General features: G+C 45.3%; 1 protein-coding gene across 1 annotated transcript in view; it reads right to left on the bottom strand.

Moving 5' to 3' along the window:
* Positions 1-22,105, bottom strand: part of LOC311052801 (cadherin-4-like) — a 256,530-nt gene that overhangs the window by 9,796 nt on the left and 224,629 nt on the right. The window contains exons 9-12 of the mRNA XM_084068011.1: positions 19,562-19,699; positions 14,220-14,405; positions 10,008-10,264; positions 2,953-3,095 (exon numbers count right to left, since the gene is read on the bottom strand). Of these exons, the coding sequence (XP_083924137.1) occupies positions 2,953-3,095; positions 10,008-10,264; positions 14,220-14,405; positions 19,562-19,699 (724 nt within the window). The remainder of the gene's footprint in view (positions 1-2,952; positions 3,096-10,007; positions 10,265-14,219; positions 14,406-19,561; positions 19,700-22,105) is intronic.

The raw sequence follows: 22,105 nt of genomic DNA, 5'->3' as shown, positions 1-22,105 counted from the left end.
CCAATACCAAAGAGCTGATTGTTGATTTCAGGAGAAAAAGGCCATTCAGCCTATCTAATTGTGGAAAGGAGGTGGAGAGGGTCTCAGGGTCTCCTAGGCATGAATATCACAGAGAAACCTGACCTGGAAAACAAGCACCACCACACTTCTGTGCAGTGGCACTCAACAGAGACTGTGTTTTCTGAGAGTCCTGAGGAAAATCAACTGAATCTGTTGGTGTCTTTTTATTTTACCGTTGGTCCATCGAGTCAGTGCTGACTTACGGCATTTCCCAGTGGTTTGCCAGCTGCAAGGTGGCAGAAAGACAGGCACTTCAGGGTGTCATAAACACAGACCAGAGAATCACTGCATGCCCTCTTCCATCTCTGGAGGACCTCTACATGAGACAGAAGAGCCAAGCCAACAGCATCCTCAGGGACTCATCCCACCCAGGTCACTACCTGTTTGAACTGCTGCCCTCAGGGAGGCGCTATAGGGCCATCAAAGCAAAAACAAACAGACTAAGGAATAGCTTTTATTGCTCTAAACACTGCACAAACCTGAGACACTTCACTTTGTGCAGTCTATTGATGGACTGACAGACAGGTGTGGAATATATGGGGTGACTGTGCAATATGTTTATAATGCCTTTTTATATAGAATGTTGTTTGTTAATGTACTGAGTTGGATTGCTACCTCAATTTCGTGGTCTAGTACATGGGTTCCCAAACTTTTCAGCCCGCGACCCCAACATAATGCAGCCATTGACTCGCGACCCCACCTAACCGTGGAGGTAATTTATGCACATAAACTTGCGCGTTCGGTGCGCATTTGTAATGTATGTTAGTATGACTTTTGACTGTAGGCCTACTACTTTTACTGTTAATAATCGTGTTAATGTAGAATTCAATCAATCACATTTAAAGTACCTAATGAGATGGGTAAAATGTACTATTTGTAATCCTTTTTAGATTGAAATACACTTTTTTTTTTCTTTTACCCAAAATAATTTCACGACCCCAGCGTCAGTGACCCCAACTTTGGGAACCCCTGGTCTAGTACAATGACAATAAAGAGATTCTGATTCTAATCCATTGTGCCTGGCTCGGTGTTGAGCTAAAGTACGTTATGGATAAAGTGATGCGTGTCATTATTTTTGTCAGGGGGTGGTAAGCACCCAGCAGATGAGTTCAAGGTGGTCCTTAAATTGAGCAAGATTAAGGCAGCAGGTGACCACCTTGCCCTTCTGGGAGATGAAAAGTTCATGTCCAATTTAGTATTTTCAGCTAATATATTTGGCCGCCAAATACAACTTAACCTGCAGCTACAGGGGAGAGGCAAAACCCTAGAGGACAAGGTTGAATCATTCATGAGGAAGCTGGAGTTGTTAGATACAGACGTATCCCCAGGCAGGCATTTCAGAACACTTAAAAACACAGACAGTGGGACAAGTGACAGAGCTGATGGTCTACTTCATCAAGCAGCTACGGGCCAGGCTCACTTCTAGGTTTGAGGACTACTGTATCCCCAATAGAGATCATTGACTTTGCATGTGACTCTCTCACAGTCAAACCTACAGTGGAGACTTCTCCCTGGCGAAAAACAAACAATCCCCTCGTTAGACAAGGCCGCATTAGAAATGGACCTAATTGATTTCCAAACAACCTCCTTCGGCAGCGATGCACTGAGTAATGCAGACTCACATTTTATGTGTTCACAATGTTCCCTTCCACCTATACATGCGAGGCCGATGGGAGACTTTCGCACATTAAGTGAATACTAAACCTGTTATTGTATTTAACAGTCTAATTGTATTTTTAATTTGGTCCACTGAGTAGTGGCTGTATAAAAAAACACATTCTTACCATTAAGCGTTCTAAACCTGGGGGGAAGAAGATCACAAGAACTCCCTCTGGTTGAGTACCCATGAGCATACCTTACTCTGGACAAGTAATTGAGCAAGTACTTGGTAACTAAGCCATTGAATCTTGGGAAACCAAACACATTGAAAGATGGGAAACTTTCTCCTCCACGCTAAGCTATCCTAGGGAACTCAAGTGAACAGAGGTTAAATGAGACCCGGAGTTCAAAACCTCACACACAGAGGACAACTCTGTCACATCAAATGCAACACTTTCATTTTGAGAAAAGCAGGCAGAGAATTAGGACAGAATGAGATAAGCAGTAAAAAGAGTGTGGCGAGAGAGAGAGAGAGAGAGAGAGGGGGGGGCGGGGGGGGGGGGTACGTTTAAATGACGAGAGAGTGTGAAACAGGTTTGCTGTTTAGTCCAACCATCCCTTTCCCTGGCTACAAAAACAATACTAGAATTCAATGCAATATGCTCTCCAAAATAATCAATTACAGGAAAATGCACACATGCAAACACATGTGATGTCACAGTCACACCATTACACAGACACAGATACACACACGCGCACGCGCGCACACACACACACACACACACACACACACACACACACACACACACACACACACACACACACACGCGCGCGCGCAGACTGTCAGTGGTGATTCACAGCCATCCCAACTCGAGGTAAACACACCAATGCACTGCGCGTCACTGATAAGGCACTTTTGGAGGAAGAAAGCAGTTGCTTCTTGCTTGAGAAAAAACGAAACTGATTGAGTTTGTGCTCGGCTAAGCTAAGAATCAGTATCATGGATTCATGGCTGCCAGCTCTAAGCCAGCTGTACTTCTCTCTGAACCAGAGCCAGCGAGCCCAGACTCCATGTCCTCTATGCTTCTAGAACCACACAAAGTTCAGTCTGGAGTTTGGTTTTGGCACTGATTAATGAACTGTGCTTCCATATAGAGATGAAAGGATAAAAGTTGCATGGAAATGAGAAGGATAAAAAGAAGCACTCCTGTAGGACTGAACAAACTGCCTTTGTCTTTCCTATTTTCCAGATAAACGGAACACTGTAAGAAACAAGAGAAAGAGGCTTCTTACCATTGTCTGTGGCCAGGAAGGTGGCTTCATAGATATTGTTTTTGACATAGATGGACTCTCGGTCCAGGGTTGCCGTGGTAACGATCTGACCGTTGGTTCTGTTGATGGCCAACCAGTCTGCAGGGTCGTTCAACTTTGAGTACCTGAGTGTGCACAGGAACACATCAATAGAGAAGTTAATAACAAACCAAACACATTTCATTTAGACACTTCAGCTCAGAAATAACCAGACCATCAATTGACCATTTACCATTTATGAATTATTACCATATTAACCATTTACCATATATGCAATGATATTGCATTCAAGTTTGGCGGTGTGACTCTGCTCATGTGATATTACAGATTACCTGCGCAAGCAGGACAACAGATCTGAAATCACAAACCCCCCCATACAGTTTTACATAGACATAACATTGAACCTTAAATGCATAATTAAACTACCACATATCATAGTACAATTCATAGAACCACAGTACAATACACAGAATCATAGAACAACAGTACAAACGCAGAATCAACCTATAACAATATGAACTAAATGCCACAGGGAGGAGGCCGGGGAGGTGATGGGAATTTGAAAACTAACAGCTGTACAACCAGCTTAGACAGCGAAGCACATATACTGAACAGAGAACAGAGGCTGCTTAAATGAACCGCCAGAGTTGCACTGTGGGTATGAGGGCGTGAGTGAGTTGGCTTGTAGCGAATGAAAATGACAAGAGGTTGAACGTACTGACTTAAAGGAGTATGACTGTATAAGGGGGGGGGGGTCCGGGGAGTGTGAATCAAGTATATAAACATTATGCCTTCCGTGACTACATGAACTATTGTTACACTGAATTACCTTTCATGCTTTGTGCCTCACATCCCAAGCACATACTGTACACATGTCGCCCACACATAACACCCACAAATCCACCCACCCTGAACTCCACAGTTTAATTTTTCAGTGACTTCTCGTCCAGATTCTGCAGTTTACAGTCAATTTCACCTAATTTTCCACACCCCTGTATAACGCATTGAAGCCAATTACCTCCTCTGTTAAGCACTACATCCACTGTGTGTGTGTGTGTGTGTGTGTGTGTGTGTGTGTGTGTGTGTGTGTGTGTGTGTGTGTGTGTGTGTGTGTGTGTGTGTGTGTGTGTGTGTGTGTGTGTGTGTGTGCGTTTGAGTGCATGCATACTTGCGTGCGTGCGTGTGTATTCATATGAGATTTTGTTTGCATGCATAGATTCAATTGGGTAAGTTGACTTGCAGCTGAGAGGAGAAGGTTAGAATCAATGTCATAATTGTGTGTGTGTGTGTGTGTGTGTCACCACTGACAGACCTATTAACAACACATCACACAAGGCTTCGTGTGTGTGTGTGTGTGTGTGTGTGTGTGTGTGTGTGTGTGTGTGTGTGTGTGTGTGTGTGTGTGTGTGTGTGTGTGTGTGTGCGTTTGAGTGTGTGTGCGTGTGTGTGTGTGTGTGTGTGTGTGTGTGTGTGTGTGTGTGTGTGTGTGTGTGTGTGTGTGTGTGTGTGTGTGTGTGTGTGTGTGTGTGTGTGTGTGTGTGTGTGTGTGCCTGTGTGTGTATTTTCCAGCTTTGTGAAGACAAATTGTGGAACATGAAGAAATTGGGCAGAGTGAGGACATTTTCCTGCTTTTCAATTGTCTATTTTAACGTTAGGCCCTTAGGGTTAGGTTAAGTGTCCTGTACCACCTCGCCCCTCACCATGTGATCTCTCTGAACTGGTTCCAACTCACCCCTCATCTTCCTCACACTCCAGTCCTCCTCCTCCATCTACTCATATTTCCCTCTCATTTCCTTTGCATTTCGGGGTTCATCGCCTGCAACCCTGGCGGCGGCAATCATACTTATGAACATGCATCAGTTGCGTGCGGCAAACACTTTGGCCTGCACTACACAACGTTTCCACATCTATCTGATTGAATTTAGTGAAAGTCAGCCAGGGGGCCACAAAGCCATTTTCTATGTGACATCTATTTTCAACTCTTAAAGCCATCTAAATTTAAATGCATTTGACCCCAACCTCGTCTTTATAATCTACGTATCCGTTCTGCATAGAGCTAAAATACATTTACAAACGCATATTGACAGATAACTTGTTTATTCAGGCGCATTTCAATCATAGTGTGTGCACGTGTGTGTGTGTGTGTGTGTGTGTGTGTGTGTGTGTGTGTGTGTGTGGGAGGGGGGGGGGGTGATGGGGATGGATGGGTGCCGGTGTGGAGGGCTGGATGGAGGGTGTAATCTCCTCTCCCCTGCAGAGAAGGAGAAGGGATTTTCCCAGCAGGCGGTCGGTGGGATCCTAGCTGTGTAGCGCAGTACGGGGTACGGATTCAAGGAGGATGGCATTCCTGCACTCCGGAGGTGAGCTGAGCCCCGTGGCCACTGACTGTCAGACTGTGAAATGACTGGCGGGGCTGGAGCATGTCTAGCACTCAGGGGCATTCAGGGATAAACGTTTGAGCCGGTGCAGTCGTAAAAGAGACAGAAGAGGAACGAGGGATAACAGTAATGTGATCTGGATATGTTGTTACTATCCTCAGCAGGACCTGAAATGTGGCACTAATTGCAAAGCTAAATCTTTCCCCTTCACCCCCATGTTTCTTGTTTTCCTCTCCACTGTACAGTATGTCTATCACCTTTACCCCCGGTGTGGCTGAGATTTGGGACACCTTTTCTCCCTCCATTGTGTCCATTGAAAGGTGGACAGACCCTGTTCTTTCTGTGGTTCTCGGCTGTCTGATAACACGTTAAGAGGATTAGAGCTGGGGTGCCTGGTGGCTCAGCCAGTGCACAGACCAATATCCACCTAGTGAGCGCAAGGACCCTGTGGTATATTTTCAGCTGTTACACCTGGTTAGAATTCGACCCCGTCTTGTCTCACATGTATCTCCTCTCTCTGCCCTTAGTTTCCTACACTGAGATATCTGAAATAATGCATAAAAATGCAAGAACAATTTTAAGAAAAGAGGATTAGAGCCCTCTGATAATAATAAAAAAAAAGGTGGAAGACAAAGATCTGTTCCCACCATTGCCCTTTATTAAGTCTCCCAAAGTGCTCAGGTCAGATGTAATAAAATGTAAATTAAGCACATAATGATCCACCAACTCTTTTTTAGAGACGCATTTAGAGACGATAGCGTATAATTATTTATTCATTTTATAAGATGAACTCAAGCAGGTTAAAAGCATGTCAGCAGGATGCTGAAAGCATATTCCAGGCTAGGTGACTTGTTTCAACTATGGCTTCCTTTTAATCTGTTTATTTTTATTTTTATTCAGGTTCAGGGTTTTCAGGTGGCTCACAATTAAACGCTAGGGCTTATCGGACCATTCAAACCCTGTTTTTATGGGGGAAGCTACAGTGTTGTTGTTTACAAATACCCACCATTAGCAACACCGCTTTGGGGGCGACTGAAGTCAGTGAAAGACTAACTTTTAATGAAGTGTTTTCTGTTTAGTTGGCAAGGTAAGTACCTCTTGTGCTTTTTGTGAAAAAGAAAAAGGAATTAGCAGAGTCTCACCTTATTTCAAATGCATAACCAAGCAATGAACAATGAACAATGAAGTTCGCCTCATTTGGGGGTCGTGTGTGAGTGCGTGGGGTGAATGGATGATTAAGGCTGGTAGGTTTAGTGATGTTAGCAAGCAGCAGGGAGGAGATGTATTTTTCAAACCCATGACCCCGGGGATGAAAAATACATGTCTCAAGCTCAGGCACAGTGTTGTGGGTAATCATTTATGCGAGCGTCTCCAATCCCATGTTAACCTGAACGTGCAGCATCGGACAGATGATGCATGAAACCTCACTCTGCCCTCCGTCCCCCACCTCCACCATGCCACCACGTCCCCCCTGCTTCACATCAACCCCCAACGTCCCCCCAGGACACTGTCCGTCTGCCCCCCCTTCTGATGAGCACCTGTCAGGTTCAAACTACCATCTGCGCTCATCTCTCCACCGCCACAACCATCAGGTCTGTTTCACTTGATTTCCCACTTTTACGACTCTTTAAATCTTCCATAATCTCTCCACCATCCATTTTACAGAAAGATATCCATCTCTTTGTCTTTATGCGAAGAATACAAGCATAAAGTAGACACAATGTTAAAAGTTCAGTCAAAAGCAAAAGCATCTTCCCACTCAAATGACACATTTCAGCTAACCTTTGGATGAAAGGGGCAAAGTTACATCAATTTCTCCCTTGTGTATTCGCTGTTTTTGGGTCTGTGGGAAGATGAAAGTACAATGGCTTGAAGTAGTAATATATAAATATATATCAATATTTTATTGTGTTGTTGTATAATTGTGATATGGATCTCCCTGGGTCTGAAATAAAGATAGAATTGAATTGAATTGAATTGAATTGAATTGAATTGAATTGAATTTAATTTACTTGAATTGAATTGAATTGAATTGAATTGAATTGAATTGAATTGAATTGAATTGAATTGAATTGAATTGAATTGAATTGAATTGAATTGAATTGAATTGAATTGAATACAATACAGTGTTTCACTGATTAGCAGGTTTATCCATCCTGAGATTATCAATTTATGTGGAGGTGGGGACATTTTGCAACTGGTACAAGAAATGTAAGAACAGGAACATTGCATGTTTGGTTTAGAGTCTAGATAAACTATTAGTTTTTGGAGGCACTCGGGTGGAGCTGTGTTTAAGTACCTGCCCACCGCGGCGGAGTCTAGGGGTTCAAATCCAGACTTTGTCTAGCGTCTATGCGAACACAATTTGCCCGTGTTCGGGGGAGGGAATCCGGGCGGGGAGAGCGACATTTCATTGTCACTGCAAGTACTACTACTGGCTGGGGCGGCACCTGTCAGCAGGGAGAGTTGGGTGGAGGCACTGCATCCTCCCGGTGGGGGCTCCTCATTTGCAGGTGAGCCAGTACGGTACAACAGCAGTGAAGACACACAGACATGTATGGGGAGGAACTAATTGACATAACGACTAAATTGGGGTAAAGGGGTAAATATAATTGGCTACTCTAAATTAAATTAAATATGAGCTTTTCTTTGCGTGTGTGTGTGTGTGTGTGTGTGTGTGTGTGTGTGTGTGTGTGTGTGTGTGTGTGTGTGTGTGTGTGTGTGTGTGTGTGTGTGTGTGTGTATGTGTGTGTGTGTGTGTGTGTGTGTGTGTGTGTGTGTGTGTGTGTGTGTGTGTGTGTGTGTGCCCGCGCGCGTGTGTAGCAGACCATGACACATTGTGGCTGTTCGAGGCAAACTTATCTATAAGATGTAATGTGCAAATGTGATATGGAAAAATGGGAGGGAGGGCGGGGGGGGGGGGGGGGGGGGTGGAGAAAGTGAAGTAAACACTTCACACACACAAGAGAGAGAGAGAGAGAGAGAGAGAGAGAGAGAGAGAGAGAGAGAGAGAGAGAGAGAGAGAGAGAGAGAGCGAGCAGCTGGCGTCCTCCTAAATTATAATGTACACCCAATTTACTCTCATTTACTGTGAAATTAGCTGGTTAATGTGTTTACATCTTCTCCCCAGAGAACACGGGGAGGAAAGGGGCTGGTGGAGTTTGAGGGTTGGGTGGAAGGAGGAGGTATTAATGTCACATACGCAGACCCAGGTTTGTGCTTCGTCCACACACAGTTGTTATCAACCAACCCTGTCCTGATAACTTCATCAGATTATAGAGGTATAAATCACATACAGGTCCAAGATAAAAATCTGGGCTGTCTCTTAAAGATAAACTTCACTGCAGAATCTAGTACCGCTACTTATTAACCCTCTTAACCTTGCTACTGAGACCTCCAACTGCTGAGATGGCCAAGAGGTCTTTCTACCTGCTGATTGTGCATAATTATGCAGGGATGATTCACAAGCCGTGCACTTCAATTACAAATATCCGTGTACAGCTGGAAATGTTCAGATGTACAAAATAGCATCGGGCCATATTCTGTAGAACCTCACTCCCCCCTCCCAAATGTGAACACACTGAAATAAGGGAGGAAGTGTGTCGGAGTGGCTGGGCCGGCAGTGGCTCAGGGGTAGAGTGGCCGGTAGAGCGGTCGGATGGCAACCGCGAGGTTCCCAGTTTGATCCCGGGCTCCTGCAGAGCTAGTGTCGAAGTGTCCTTGAGCAAGACACTGAACCACAAATTGCTCCCAATGAACAGGTTGGTGTCTTGCATGGTTTCCACTAGCTCTGGTTCAGAGCGTTAGTGAGTTCCCTCTAACGCTCTGGAAGACCCCTCGCTCTGGCCATGTACAAGGAATTCCACCTCGCCGCCAGCGCTCAACTATAGTGAAAATAAACTAAACCATTTCGCTACTCACCGAAGCAAAGGCTGTTTTGGGTTGTTGAATGTCTATTCTCCAACTGCGCACGCCTAAACGCACCCCACCTACTCTGTAAAATACACTTTTTGGGCAGAAAATAAAATATGTCAGCGAGACGGACATTATTTGTATTTACTCCACAGTGCCCTCTACAGATCTGGAGGATTTGGGGACTTACCATTAACCAAAATGTAGTTTATTTTCACTATAGTTGAGCGCTGGCGGCGCAGTGGAATTCCTTGTACATGGCCAGAGCGAGGGGTCTTCCAGAGCGTTAGAGGGAACTCACTAACGCTCTGAACCAGAGCTAGGTTTCCACCACCATCGGTGTATTAATGTGTGTGTGAATGGGTGAATGTAATGCACAATCTAAAGCGCTTCGGATAAAAGTGCTATGTAAATGCACCATTTACATGCATACCATTTACCAAGTCATTTTCAAAATTAGAAATGAACTCAGAGAGATGCTACGGCACATGCTACTGTATGTATAGTTAAAAATGATCTTCACCTGAACAATAAAAGAAAGCATGTAGTCACACAAACAGCACCAACCACAGTCCAGTCATTGCAGGTAAACTCCAGCAGTTGTATACAATTAATCAAATGTTCTTTCACTATGCTGCAAATTTGAATACTTTTCTGTCCAGATGCCTCAGCTTTGGATCAGTGATATTCCACTGTACATAAGCATTATGTAGCATTGAACTTAAAAGGATAACCCTAGTGTGTTACCTGATGGTCTGTGGCATCTGCAGCCTGTCGGGGTCGGAAGCAGAGAATGTTGTCAGGCTGGTGCCTGCAGGGACACCCTCCTCAAAGCGGATGTGCTTGGGGTTGGTGGGGAAGTAAGGTGGCTCGTTAACGTCCTGGACGGAGATGGTGACGCCCGCTGTGGACTGGAGCGAGGACTGGATGCCGCTGGCCAGGTGGGCCTGGTTGGATACCACCACCGTCAGCATGAAGGCACGGTTCATCTCAAAGTCCACCGGCTAGAGGTAATGAGAGGGATGAGATACAGTAAGTCCCGGTAAAGGTTGTTATATTCAGTTCTTCTGTAGACAAAACACTGGAGGTAGGCCAGCGTGTGGAGATACTTAGTAGAACGCAGCAGGAGGGATCAAATATAGTGCAAATTGCAACATCCTTACATCGTTAAAGCTACATTTTGTAAGACTGGATGTGCATGTCTCTCCTCCCTTTACATTTTGTAAGTCTGTCTGTTGTCTCCCTCTTCAGATCGAGAAAAGGCGGCGGCACATCTGGTATCCAATCCAGTGTGCTATCATCTGCTTTTAATAACTTAATTCATGGTTTCTAGCTGTACATTTCTGTTACACTGGTTGGTAGGTACTATATTGATCCCCAAAGGTATATTAGGTTTTCATGCCGGAGCCCATAGGACAAAAACATTACAGCAGACTCGCATTATATTGTACAAGACACAACAGTAATCTGACATACAGTAGTCTTACATGCCTTACAGCGTGTCGCGGGTTTGACTCCCAAACCCAAACGGCCTTTGCTGTGTGTCACTCCCCCATCTCTCTCACCCGGAACCATTTCCTGTCAGCCTTTTTTTTTTTTAAACTACTGCATTAATCAGCACCATCAGCAAAACAGTGAACAATCCTAAAAACAATCACACCGCCAGTTACTACTTATAAATAAAGCTCCACTTCTCATTATATGGCAGCCAGAATAAAATAACAAGTAATTACCACCCTGTGTTGAGTTGAGTGGAGCCGGCAAGACTTAAACTATTCATAGGCTCCTGTCATGACTGCTTGTTTGCCCGTATTTGTGTGTGTGTGCGTGTGCATGTGTGTGTGCGTGCGTGAGTGTGTACCAGCCTGCCACGTTCACCTACATGTGTTTCTGCTGGCTGAGCCTAAACTGGAGTGACAGCTCTGCGCTCTCCTAATGAAGACCACACAATCAGGTTCAAACGATAACAACAACAGGATGAACAAATACGCCGCTTGTAGGTGATGCTGGAACATCTTTAGATAATGTGGTTGATTATTATCGTCACAGCCTAGGGCTCATGTCTGTTACTTTTGATGCTGACGATAAAAGACTGTGAGCTCATACGTACATTGTGATGCCTTAGCGTTATCAGTGGACGCCATGCGACAGCTTGGTGCCGATGCAAGGAAGCATCCGTCATCACGCAGACAACACACAGATATCTCTGTTGACTAGCGTGCCGGGTGGAGACATGCCTTCTATAAGTGGGAAGGTGCGTACTGTTGTGTAACATTGTGGGCTCGTCTCCATGAGTTGTGACCCTGTATTCTGTAGTGCAGCCTCTGGGAGCCCATCAACAAGCTGTTCCATGCTCAAGGATCTTTGATAAACAGCCACTGGTATTCAGAGCACAGGCACACACACGTTGCACGCACGCACGCACACAGCCCGAGGGAAGGATGCGGATGAGAGTTCAATAATTTGGCCTCAACCTCCCGCCCATGAGCAAAAAACAAATCTCCCATCGCCCCCGCATCACTGCGCTCCATCCCTTCTACTTAATTTGTTCCAACTTGCTCTGACTTATCCCTCGTCTCCTTGAGATCCACCCACTCTCTGCTCATTCCTCTCCTCATCTTAACTTGCGCTGCCATCCTCTGCGTTCGTCATAAGCTGTGATTCACGCATCTCAATGAGTCATCCGAGCCGGGGTGGATGGTGTTTGTGTGTTTACTTGAACACTTGTTTGTGTGCCGACGCCATTACCAGTGAGGACGCTGCCTCATGAGCTCCCCAGAGAGCAGTCTAAACGTGTGACATGTTCTGGTTGAGACCTCAGCCCTTGTTCAGAGAGGAGCCGGGGTTGCTCCCTGCTGGGAGATTGCAACAAACTTAGATGGCAGTGAGTGCAATGTACAGTAGCGATGTATCTCTGCCAGCAGCCACAGAGGCCCTGGTAAACACTCACAGTAGAAATACCAACGCAGAGCCTTCCAGTGACTTCTCGCCTGCCTACCCCAGGTTGTTTGATATGAAGCCGATTAGTGTTGGTAGCCATTCCAGCTCCTGGTCCCCAGAGAGAGTTAAAGCCTTTTTTGTTTACTCTCTGAGACAGTCTATTCCCCGCTGTTCCCTTGGGAGTCCTGTCTCTTATTTTATGATTTCCTGATAACTTCCCATGGGTCACTATGGAAACTTACAGCTGCCTGCTGAATTTTAGATCAGGAACTGGAGAGGAAAAAATTATAAAGGCAGTCATCTAGAGATATGGCATAGAAACAAAATGCCAGCGCTCTGTGCTCTGGGTGTTGTTAGAATTAGAGAGGTGTTATTGCCATTTTCTTTTAATATAATTGTAATGCAGTATATAACATTTGCGTTGCAGTAGTCTGGAACACAGGAAACAGACCCCAGGGTCCTCAGGATTGGGTAAATAATCAAGTTGTTTACACAAAGCACCTGCTATATTCTAAATACATTCAAGGACAGACAGACAGACCTGCCCTGGTAGAGTTCAAATCAGACAGTTTAATACATTGGCCAAATTAGATTTTTACATGCAGGGAAATATATACAACTGGCAACAACATTTACTAACAATATGAAACTAGGCTGGTCTTGGACTCTTTAAATGTACACATATTGTACAGCACAGTGCATCTAGTTATCAATTTATTCCCCTGTAGGTAAATGTGTAAATGGGCTGAAGCATTAAACAGTCTGTCAGAGTATAACTCTACCAGAGTAAGTTGTTACAAGAAAATACTTTGTTGTTTCAGCCATTTACCACAGCAACTACTACATTATGACTGCATAAAAAACACTGCATTGTAAATGAGAAATCAATACCTAATTTCCTACAATGGGTTCAGCAGCTATTGTGTTGCAAGTCTGCACGCTTGTGTGTTGGCTGCAAAGGACACAGTGGTCTCTAATCCCTCATTTGGACATAAAGGGGCTTTTCAAAGGCAAAGGACCCCAATATGTCCTCAGCTGACTCCCTAGACTATTGCTATCGCCGTTAGCAACCATCCTGACAGCGGAAAGCCTATCCGACACACCACGTGATATGACACCACTTTATGTGTGTGTACAGTACAACATTAACCTTTACAGGGCAAGAGGCGGGCCACATGCTCATTGGCTGGTACAGTATCTTACCATACATTATTGCTTTTTAGCCGCATGCGCTAGCGTCGGCTCTATAAACAGCACTAGTCTCAGTCCGACACCCGAGTGAAAAGTGTCGACACCTGAGTCAAAAGTGTCGACACCTAAGTCTCATTGGCTGTCCTGGCTGTCCATCACACTTCCCCCCTTTTAAGCTCCCCTTTTAAGCCAATGGGGAGACGAAAATGTAATGGACAATAGTCAACGAATTAGACGAGACGAAAATGTTAGGGTGGGACGAATGGAGAAGAGATCCAATCAGAATTACTCTTTTTGAGGGACTAGTTGGGAAGGGAACCAATCAGAACGATCCTCATTGTTAGTTAGGTCTATCCACCCGGAAGCAGACCATATTAGGGGCCAGCATGGACGAACACAAATCATAACAAGGCAACGCACAGAGTTACACGACACAGGAGGAGGGTTAGCCTAAATGCTAGCGTGCTTCATTAGACCTAGTTTGGCTATTAAGTTATTCTTTGGCCATGTTCACAATGACTTCAATCTTAGCTATTGTTGGGAAGACCCGTGTGGTGTCACAAAATGTTGCCACCACTTACATAAAAAACATTAGAGCCTTAATCTGCGAGGCTAATGTTGCCAGGTTTGGCGAGAGAAACAAGCAATCCAAAAAACAAGTAAGCAGGTCTATGAAAAGATTGGGGCCAAAAAAGCCTGCCCCATACGGCTTTATTATGACTTAGGTCATTCTTGTTTAAAGACATGTGCTGGATCAGAAGTCGGAGGAAGAACCTTGCTGCATTGAAGATTAAAAATCATGGAGAGCAATTTCACTTGGCATCTTACCTTCACCACGGTGACCATGCCGTCGTTGGAGACCGGGTCGGTGCGGATGGTGAAGTGTCCGGTGGGGTCTCCACTGATGATCCGGTAGACGGCGTTCCAGTTGGGCGAGTGAGGCTGGTCGGCATCGATCACAGTCAGGTTAGCCACTGCCACGTCCACCCTGTTCTCTGGAACCTCACCTGTAAACTGACGGGGGATGGGAGGGAGAGAGAGAGAGAGAGAGAGAGAGAGAGAGAGAGAGGAGAATGTTAGCGTGCACCACTACGGTCGGTGCTTCAATACTTTATTTTGGCTGGAGCTGCAGCCTTCTGGGATCTTTCATGAGCCTTTTGAGGATGACAATATTTGTAAGTGCCAGTGAGTGCCTTTCACGTCCTCCAGGTTCATTTTTCTTTACAAAAGTACAAGCCCACTTTCACTTCCCTTCCTTTTGGGTTTGCAGTTACAGCAAGCTTAACGAGGCCACACTCACTCAGTGAGGATCAATTCTATTCCGGTGTCAATGGCTCCATTTCCCCATGTCGATTTACCCTCTATTCCCTGTTGCCGTCCTAGAGAGCAATAATATTCCATTGTGTTTAAAGGCATTAAGGCAGAGGAGGATGGAACGTGTGGTGACAGACAGAGAGGGCTGCAGTGACAGAGGCTCAAGCAGCTGTGTAAGTCTGTATGAGAGGTTTGAAGATGTTCTCCTGCTCTACAGACACATGTGCTTTGTCCTGATAAGCCTGATGAAGAGTGAAGCTCTGTCTGTCGTCTGTCTGTTCTGGTGGGATTGATCAAAGCTATCCAGACTCAGGGGATTAAAGCAGAGAGAGAGAGAGAGACAGAGAGAGAGAGAGAGAGAGAGAGAGAGAGAGAGAGAGAGAGAGAGAGAGAGAGAGAGAGAGTGTGTGACATGTACCCAACCCAGAAATATGTCCATCAAACCCAGCATCCTCTTCATCACATCACACCGTAACAGGCTTGTGTGGCCGCCATGTTGGCAACATGCGTGAAAGAGTTACTGGGCTGCTTATTTGAGTGTAGGATATCAACTAGCAAAGCCCCCTGACCAAACACTCCACCAGACCATAATACCCTGCCTGGCATCCCTCAACATCAGGCCAGCAAACAGCCCACGGCAGCGGGCAGATTAGTTGTGCATTGTGCATTGTGTGTGTGTGTGTGTGCGTGCGTGCGTGCGTGCGTGCGTGCGTGCGTGCGTGCGTGTGTGTGTGTGTCAGGAGAGCTGTTTAAAGACTCCATGACATTTTTAAGACAACACACACATGTCTGGGTTTCCCTATTCAGCACACTGCGCTGAATAGGGAGGCAGGCTACGGGGCACTTGTGTCCAAGAGACTGTCTGTGTTTGCTTGGAAGCATGAGTGTGTGTATGTGAGAACATGTGCATGTGTTTGGGTGTGTTTCCGAATCCAATTCCAGTTAGAAAAAAAGGCCTAGTACATTTTATGTGGTAATACTGGAGGGTCCAGCACATCTCTCTTATTATCAATACCCTAGTTTAAAGCTTCAACCTGCAGGTTGTAGCTTTAAACTAGGTTCACTATGTCACAAGTAGATTTAACTATTTATTGCAACACACGGAATACAGTTAAACTTGGCGTTAATGGCTCCGCTCTTTAAGATGTTCCCAAAATGTTGCTAAGCAAGAGCACGCCCATAGCAAGACATTTAATCAGATGAACTTGAGTCATGCAAACTTGAATGCTGTTGAACATTAAAGCCATAGAACATTGAATTCAGTTTAGAGCCATGCACACATGCATTCCAGTTTAAACGTTTGAGTAATGCAAGACTCTGAACTATAAGGTGAGGCTGGGGTGGTGGTGGAGGCACGCTTTGCCAGCAGCAGTAGTGTGTGGCAGGAATTGAAAAGCAGAGATCCAGTGTAGTGTAGTATTTAAACAGGCCGCATTGTTGAGGGAATGTGGTGGGTGTGTAGAAAAGCGTGGCTGATTGAAAGCAATCAGCAGACTGACAGCTCGGTCATGTGATAAAGAGGTCAGACTTCCTGTATCTGGTTGCTATGGCAACCTGCCAGATCAGGCTGAGGGTCTGATAGGCGAATCAGAGAATCAATCAAACCGAGAGTCCGATCACTGATCGAGGTGAGGTAAGATGCCTAAAACATAGCCATAGCTCTGATCAACAGTCTGTGACGGGTCTTGGAGGCATGTGGAGTGATCCTGTGCTTGCCAATCGCTGCCGAACTTCTGAGCTTTTGTCAATTATATAGTAGTAAGATAAAATAGTAAGATATCCTAAAAAAAGGAGAAAAAAGCAGGAAAAAAACTTCAACCTGGGACTTATATGAATGAATACCATTTCATTTGAACCAATGTGCATGGTAGAGTATGTTAATACAATACTTAATCTGCAAACCACTGCAGATTAAGGTGTTCTCCCTACTCTTCCAATGAGAAGTTTCGAGTCGATCCTGGAGTTGGGTAGGACATCTACTGGTTGACAAAGTCATTAAAGTTATTTGATGTAAACGGCTAAATTGATTGGAAACTGGATGAGCTGCCATCTTCTGCCATACACTCACTTTCTATCTCTCCTATACTGGCTCAATGGCTGGAATGCTGGATCCCACAGCAGTGTCTCTTGTCGTCAAATGACACCTTCGTACCAAGGAGAATAATTTAGGCTTTACTCTTGACGACATGAAGATTCTTCTTTAATCTTGTTATATTTGAAACTGCATGATATCTCTGTGTCTTTGACTGGTACCAGTTAAGAAGTACTGCTTTCACTCTAACCTGACACTGGTTCAGGAGCTGTTAATAATGCACCAGGTATGGGACCTCATTCATCGGAGACTCAGATTCTCTGATCTGACATTCGCTTCGATCTTTCTGCGATATCGTGTCTCTCAGGATGGAACAAAGGCAAGGAGGAGAACAGGCTCTTTCACGGTGACTGGCACAGGACGCAGCGTTCGACAAAACACTCCATGCCAGCGCAGCCACCCACCTGTCACTGTGTTGGCACTTGGCAGTGGAGGAACTAGTGGAGGAGGTAGAGGGGGAGATGAGAAGAGAGAGAACATGCGACAAGGAGACCCCATGATCGGGACATTGTGGAGATGACATGTACTGTAGGAAGGAGGCCAAGGCACAGCGGTGGTGCTACCTACTGTAGTGCACAGGCATTCCCTCCTGACTTGCATGGGTTTCACACACAACAACAACATACCTACTACTCCATCCATCCGTTCATGACCATGAATCCTTCCTTCATCCCTCACCCTGCATACCTGTATCCATTCATCCCTAAACCCTCAACCCCCTCCCTTCAGCCTTGAAAAGTAGGCCAGCCTCTGACAGGCGTGATGAAATGTTCATCATCAATATTAAAGACTAAGTCTCCAAACTTTCTATTTGTGGGAAACTTTGATACTGTAGATGCAGATGCAAACCCTAAAGATTTGCATAATTGCCCTGCGTTCTCAACAAAATGTTTTTTATGTTACCCCACTGCTAAACTGGATGATTGATGAGGGGAGTGGGTGAAAAGTGCTCTGCTCATCACAGCTCCAAATCCTCCACTAAAGTTAATCATCAATATCCATGATAGCTTTAACTTGTTTCTGTGACGATGATGGACATGCACTTAAACACAAAAATACAGTTAGAGAATACCAATCTATTACTGGCCACTGTCATCCATATGCTGATGTCACAAGAGAATCCTAATGGAGATGAGGGTGGTGCGGGGTGGGGGTGGTGAGTCAAGAAAGACTTCTGATTTACAACGATCCATGTCTGTGATTTATCACTGGTACTGTAACCAACAGCTCCTAGAATAAAACAATCCGTCATTCTCATCTCCTATTTCCATCATTCTCTCATCACTTTTTCTTCCTTTCTTCTTCTTCAGCAGCGTCACTTGGCGGTGCTCCACAAATCAACTATTCTCTTTAAATAAAAAACCTTTCTAGAGTCCTCACCTCGTCACTTTTCTCCTCGTTCTGTCATTTTTCCTCCTGCTCTCTGTGTCTCCCCTGCTGTGTGAGATGTACAGTAGCAGTTTCTGTGATGTACGCTTTGGCTGACACACGCTGACACACCCACGCTACTGTAGCTCACCACCGTGAGGATCTTAATGAGCCCCAGGGTGAATGCTAATGCTAATCTGCTAGCGCCTTCCAAGAGCTAGGCCTACTGCAGGCAGGTACTGCCACAGCTGTTGTGATTACAGTTGCACTGCTAAGCATCTTATCTACCCAAGAGGCCTATCTACACACACACACACACACACACACACACACACACACACACACACACACACACACACACACACACACACACACACACACACACACACACACACACACACACACACACACACACACACACACAGTAATATTGGTGGCTGAAGCTAAAGAGATACCTGGATGTAGAGAGACTCTTCATCATACCATTAATATCATACTATAATGTATCCTGGGAGGCTGGGATACAGGACACATGAACCTGTCTTGTCGCTTACGCTTCTGCCCCTCTAGCAATACATAATACTGACTACCTCCATCCCTGTGGCCCTCTTACGTTACACTATACATATTTGCTTCTCCTAGAAAAAACTCCCAAAGCCAAATGCCATTGTTACACTGCCCCACGCCAATACAGCCGAGCAAATCAGTCTTCTGAGAGAGAGACAGACAGACAGACAGACAGACAGACAGACAGACAGACAGACAGACAGACAGACACATGGGGCTTGGGTTGAGTGCTAGTGGACAATGGACAGCACTAATTCCTTCCAGCTAATTCCTTAAGCATTCAGCGTTGCTGAGATGCACTGAATCATTTCATACATTAATTTGCACTTTGATTCTTACCTCCGTCGTCACAATGACCTTTTGTAATGTGATCACTCCTGTAAACATCATTACCACCCTGATAATCATCATTAATGATGTGCTGGCCTGTTTTCTTGCTAATGAAAGTCGATAATAATGGATTACTTGCATGTGTGTGTTTGTGTCTGCATGCACATGTGTGGGAGGGGGGGAATATGTGCATGTGCAACACAATTAAATGAATACTATCTCTCATTCTTAAATCTTCCATTCTTTTGAATTAATTGAGACTTAATTCTACGACTTTATTTTTACTTTTCTACTCCTCCATCCACTGTTTTGTTTCTCTATCATTCCTATACCACTATCACTTCCATTTTCACAGCCTCACTTACTCCTCTCTTCATCTATCTATATATTACTACCCCCCCAATCATTCCATCCATCATTGACACTTTCCTTCCCCTTCGTCTCTCTTTTGGCCCCTCCCTTGCCACCTTAGGTCCCTTGTTTCCTTCCCTTCACTTACGGTTCTGGAGGTGAGCATGGGGGGATTGTCGTTGATGTCGGAGACCATTATGATGGCTGTGGCCGTGTTGGAGAGACCAAAGTTCAGGTTGCCCTCCATGTCCGTCGCCTGCACGATGATGGTGTACTGGGACACTTTCTGTGGGAGAGAAGGAGAACAGAAGAAGCACCATATGAGTCATCATCATCAGAAAACAGCAGCCTTGGCTCCTACCCACCTGACCAGTCAACAGCTAAGAGCCTGAATGCAGAAAACAACAGCTTGTGTAGGAGCTGTCCGTGGTGCTGGTGTCAACACGTAACAGCAGCTTGTGTAGGAGCTCTCCGTAGTGCTGATGTCAACACATAACAGCTTGTGTGGGAGCTGTCCTTGGTACTTGTGTCAAAACATAACAGCTTGAGTAGGAACTGGGGGCACCTACAGTGTGGTGCATAACATATCAATCAATCAATCAATCAATCAATCTACCCCCCCCCCACCCCCCCAAAAAAATAATAATAATGAAAAATATAAAATAAAATCAATAAAAGCACTATGTGAGAGCTGCATCAGAGTGGCAGCTCCCCATGGGGGCGTCAAGACAGATGATACTTATTCATTATCTCTGTTGGACAGATGTGAGGACAATGATCCGACTGACAGAGATTAATGTAGTATCAGTGCCACAATAATATGAGACAATGACAAATGTAGCTTCATGTTTGGGGACAACAGGTCATCACTTCGACGGGGTTGCTGAGAGGCTGTTGCTGCACTTAATTGCACAAGTTGCTGCTGCGCTACAGGACGTGTGGCTCCCTCCCTTTCTCTCTCTCTCCCTCTTACTGTCCCGGGGTGTGGTTAATAGGCTGCAGGAAGGACAAGGCTAAGAAGCTGCCTTTCGGTATAATGCATGTCGTCACTGGGATTCTCAATTACACTCCCAGCATCTCTCGCACCTGCTAATTACAGAGTAAATATCTCAATTAAGCCGTGACTCCACATCAGGAGGGTCAGACAGCCCTCCTCTGAGCTCCGTCTCGGCTCCAAACCAAGACAAGACGCACGACTCCAGCCCCACATGTGCACCCTCATTAACACTCCCACTCACAAGTATGGATGTAAACAATGAGATGCACAAATGCACGCACGCACGCACGCACGCACGCACGCACACACACACACACACACACACACACACACACACACACACACACACACACACACACACACACACACACACACACACACACACACACACACACACACACACACACACACACACACGCGCGCACCTATACTGTAATTTCACATCTTGCTTAAAAGGCTGAGGCGTGCCTGGCCGTCCCATCAGTGCATGTACACACATCGCTCTCACTAATTAAACAAGGGAGCAATTATATAGAGCTCCTCTAAACCTCTCAGCGCGGTGACACCACACAACCTAGACCTTCCTCTGGAGGACAGGCATCGTCAAAGCTCTCACAAGTCCAGCAAGGACCCTCGGAGTCCTTCAGCAGCAAAGTAGCACAGGGCGTTATAGGAGACAGAGGGAGCAGGCAGGGATTTGGACAAAGCAAAGGACGGTAGCGGGGACATGGAACAGCAAGGGACAAAGCTGACAAGAGCAGGCCCACAAGCAGAGAACATGTACGTGTGTTCTAACAGTTAGAAGCCCTCCACACCCCCGTACCCACACACAGAAACCTTTAGAGGACTTTAAATAAAAGCAGGCCAGACACATGGCACAACCTCGCTGTTTTTAGATCTATGCATTTATGCACTCTGTCATGGGTATGATCTGACATGTATGAAAAAATCCAGACATTTTAGTCTGTCTGGATATTCCAAGCAGCAGAGATCCAGCAAAGATACTTCTCAACGATCTCCTTAGACCTCTCTCTCACTCTCTCTCTCTCTCTCTCTCTCTCTCTCTCTCTCTCTCTCTCTCTCTCTGCTAGCCTTGTTTCTCTCTCCCTACACGGTTTGTGTTTCATTGAATGTATACGTGATTATATTTGCTTTTCTATTTGCCTGACAGGTATCAAGGGTATTCTATCTCTTATAGTCCCTCTCTATCGTTCTCCCTCTCTCACACACACACACACACACACACACACACACACACACACACACACACACACACACACACACACACACACACACACACACACACACACACACACACACACACACACACACACACACACACACACACACACACACACACACACACACACGAAGCCTTGTGTGATGTGTTGTTAATAGGTCTGTCAGTGGTGACAGTTTAGGGAGATGATCTGTCAGGGAGATTTCATTGCAGAGTCCTTGTTAGCACATCTCTGTGGACCATGTCACATGAGAATAAACACATTTGGATCTTGTCATAACTTATACAGCTCTATAAACAAGGTGACCGCAGAGGGAGGCAATTTAATAAAGAATAAAGATTAGCTGTGTTTGTGTGTTGACAAATGGCCACCGAGCATTTATCAGTCACATCTCTAAAGATTAAACAATGTGGTTTGGCTGGCAGAACTGTACTTTTGCTGTAGTTGTGCTCCG

The sequence above is a fragment of the Gymnoscopelus microlampas genome (assembly GCF_963454915.1).
Source record: "Gymnoscopelus microlampas genome assembly, chromosome: 10".
NCBI lineage: Eukaryota > Metazoa > Chordata > Actinopteri > Myctophiformes > Myctophidae > Gymnoscopelus > Gymnoscopelus microlampas.
This window is presented reverse-complemented; position numbering and strand designations above follow the sequence as displayed.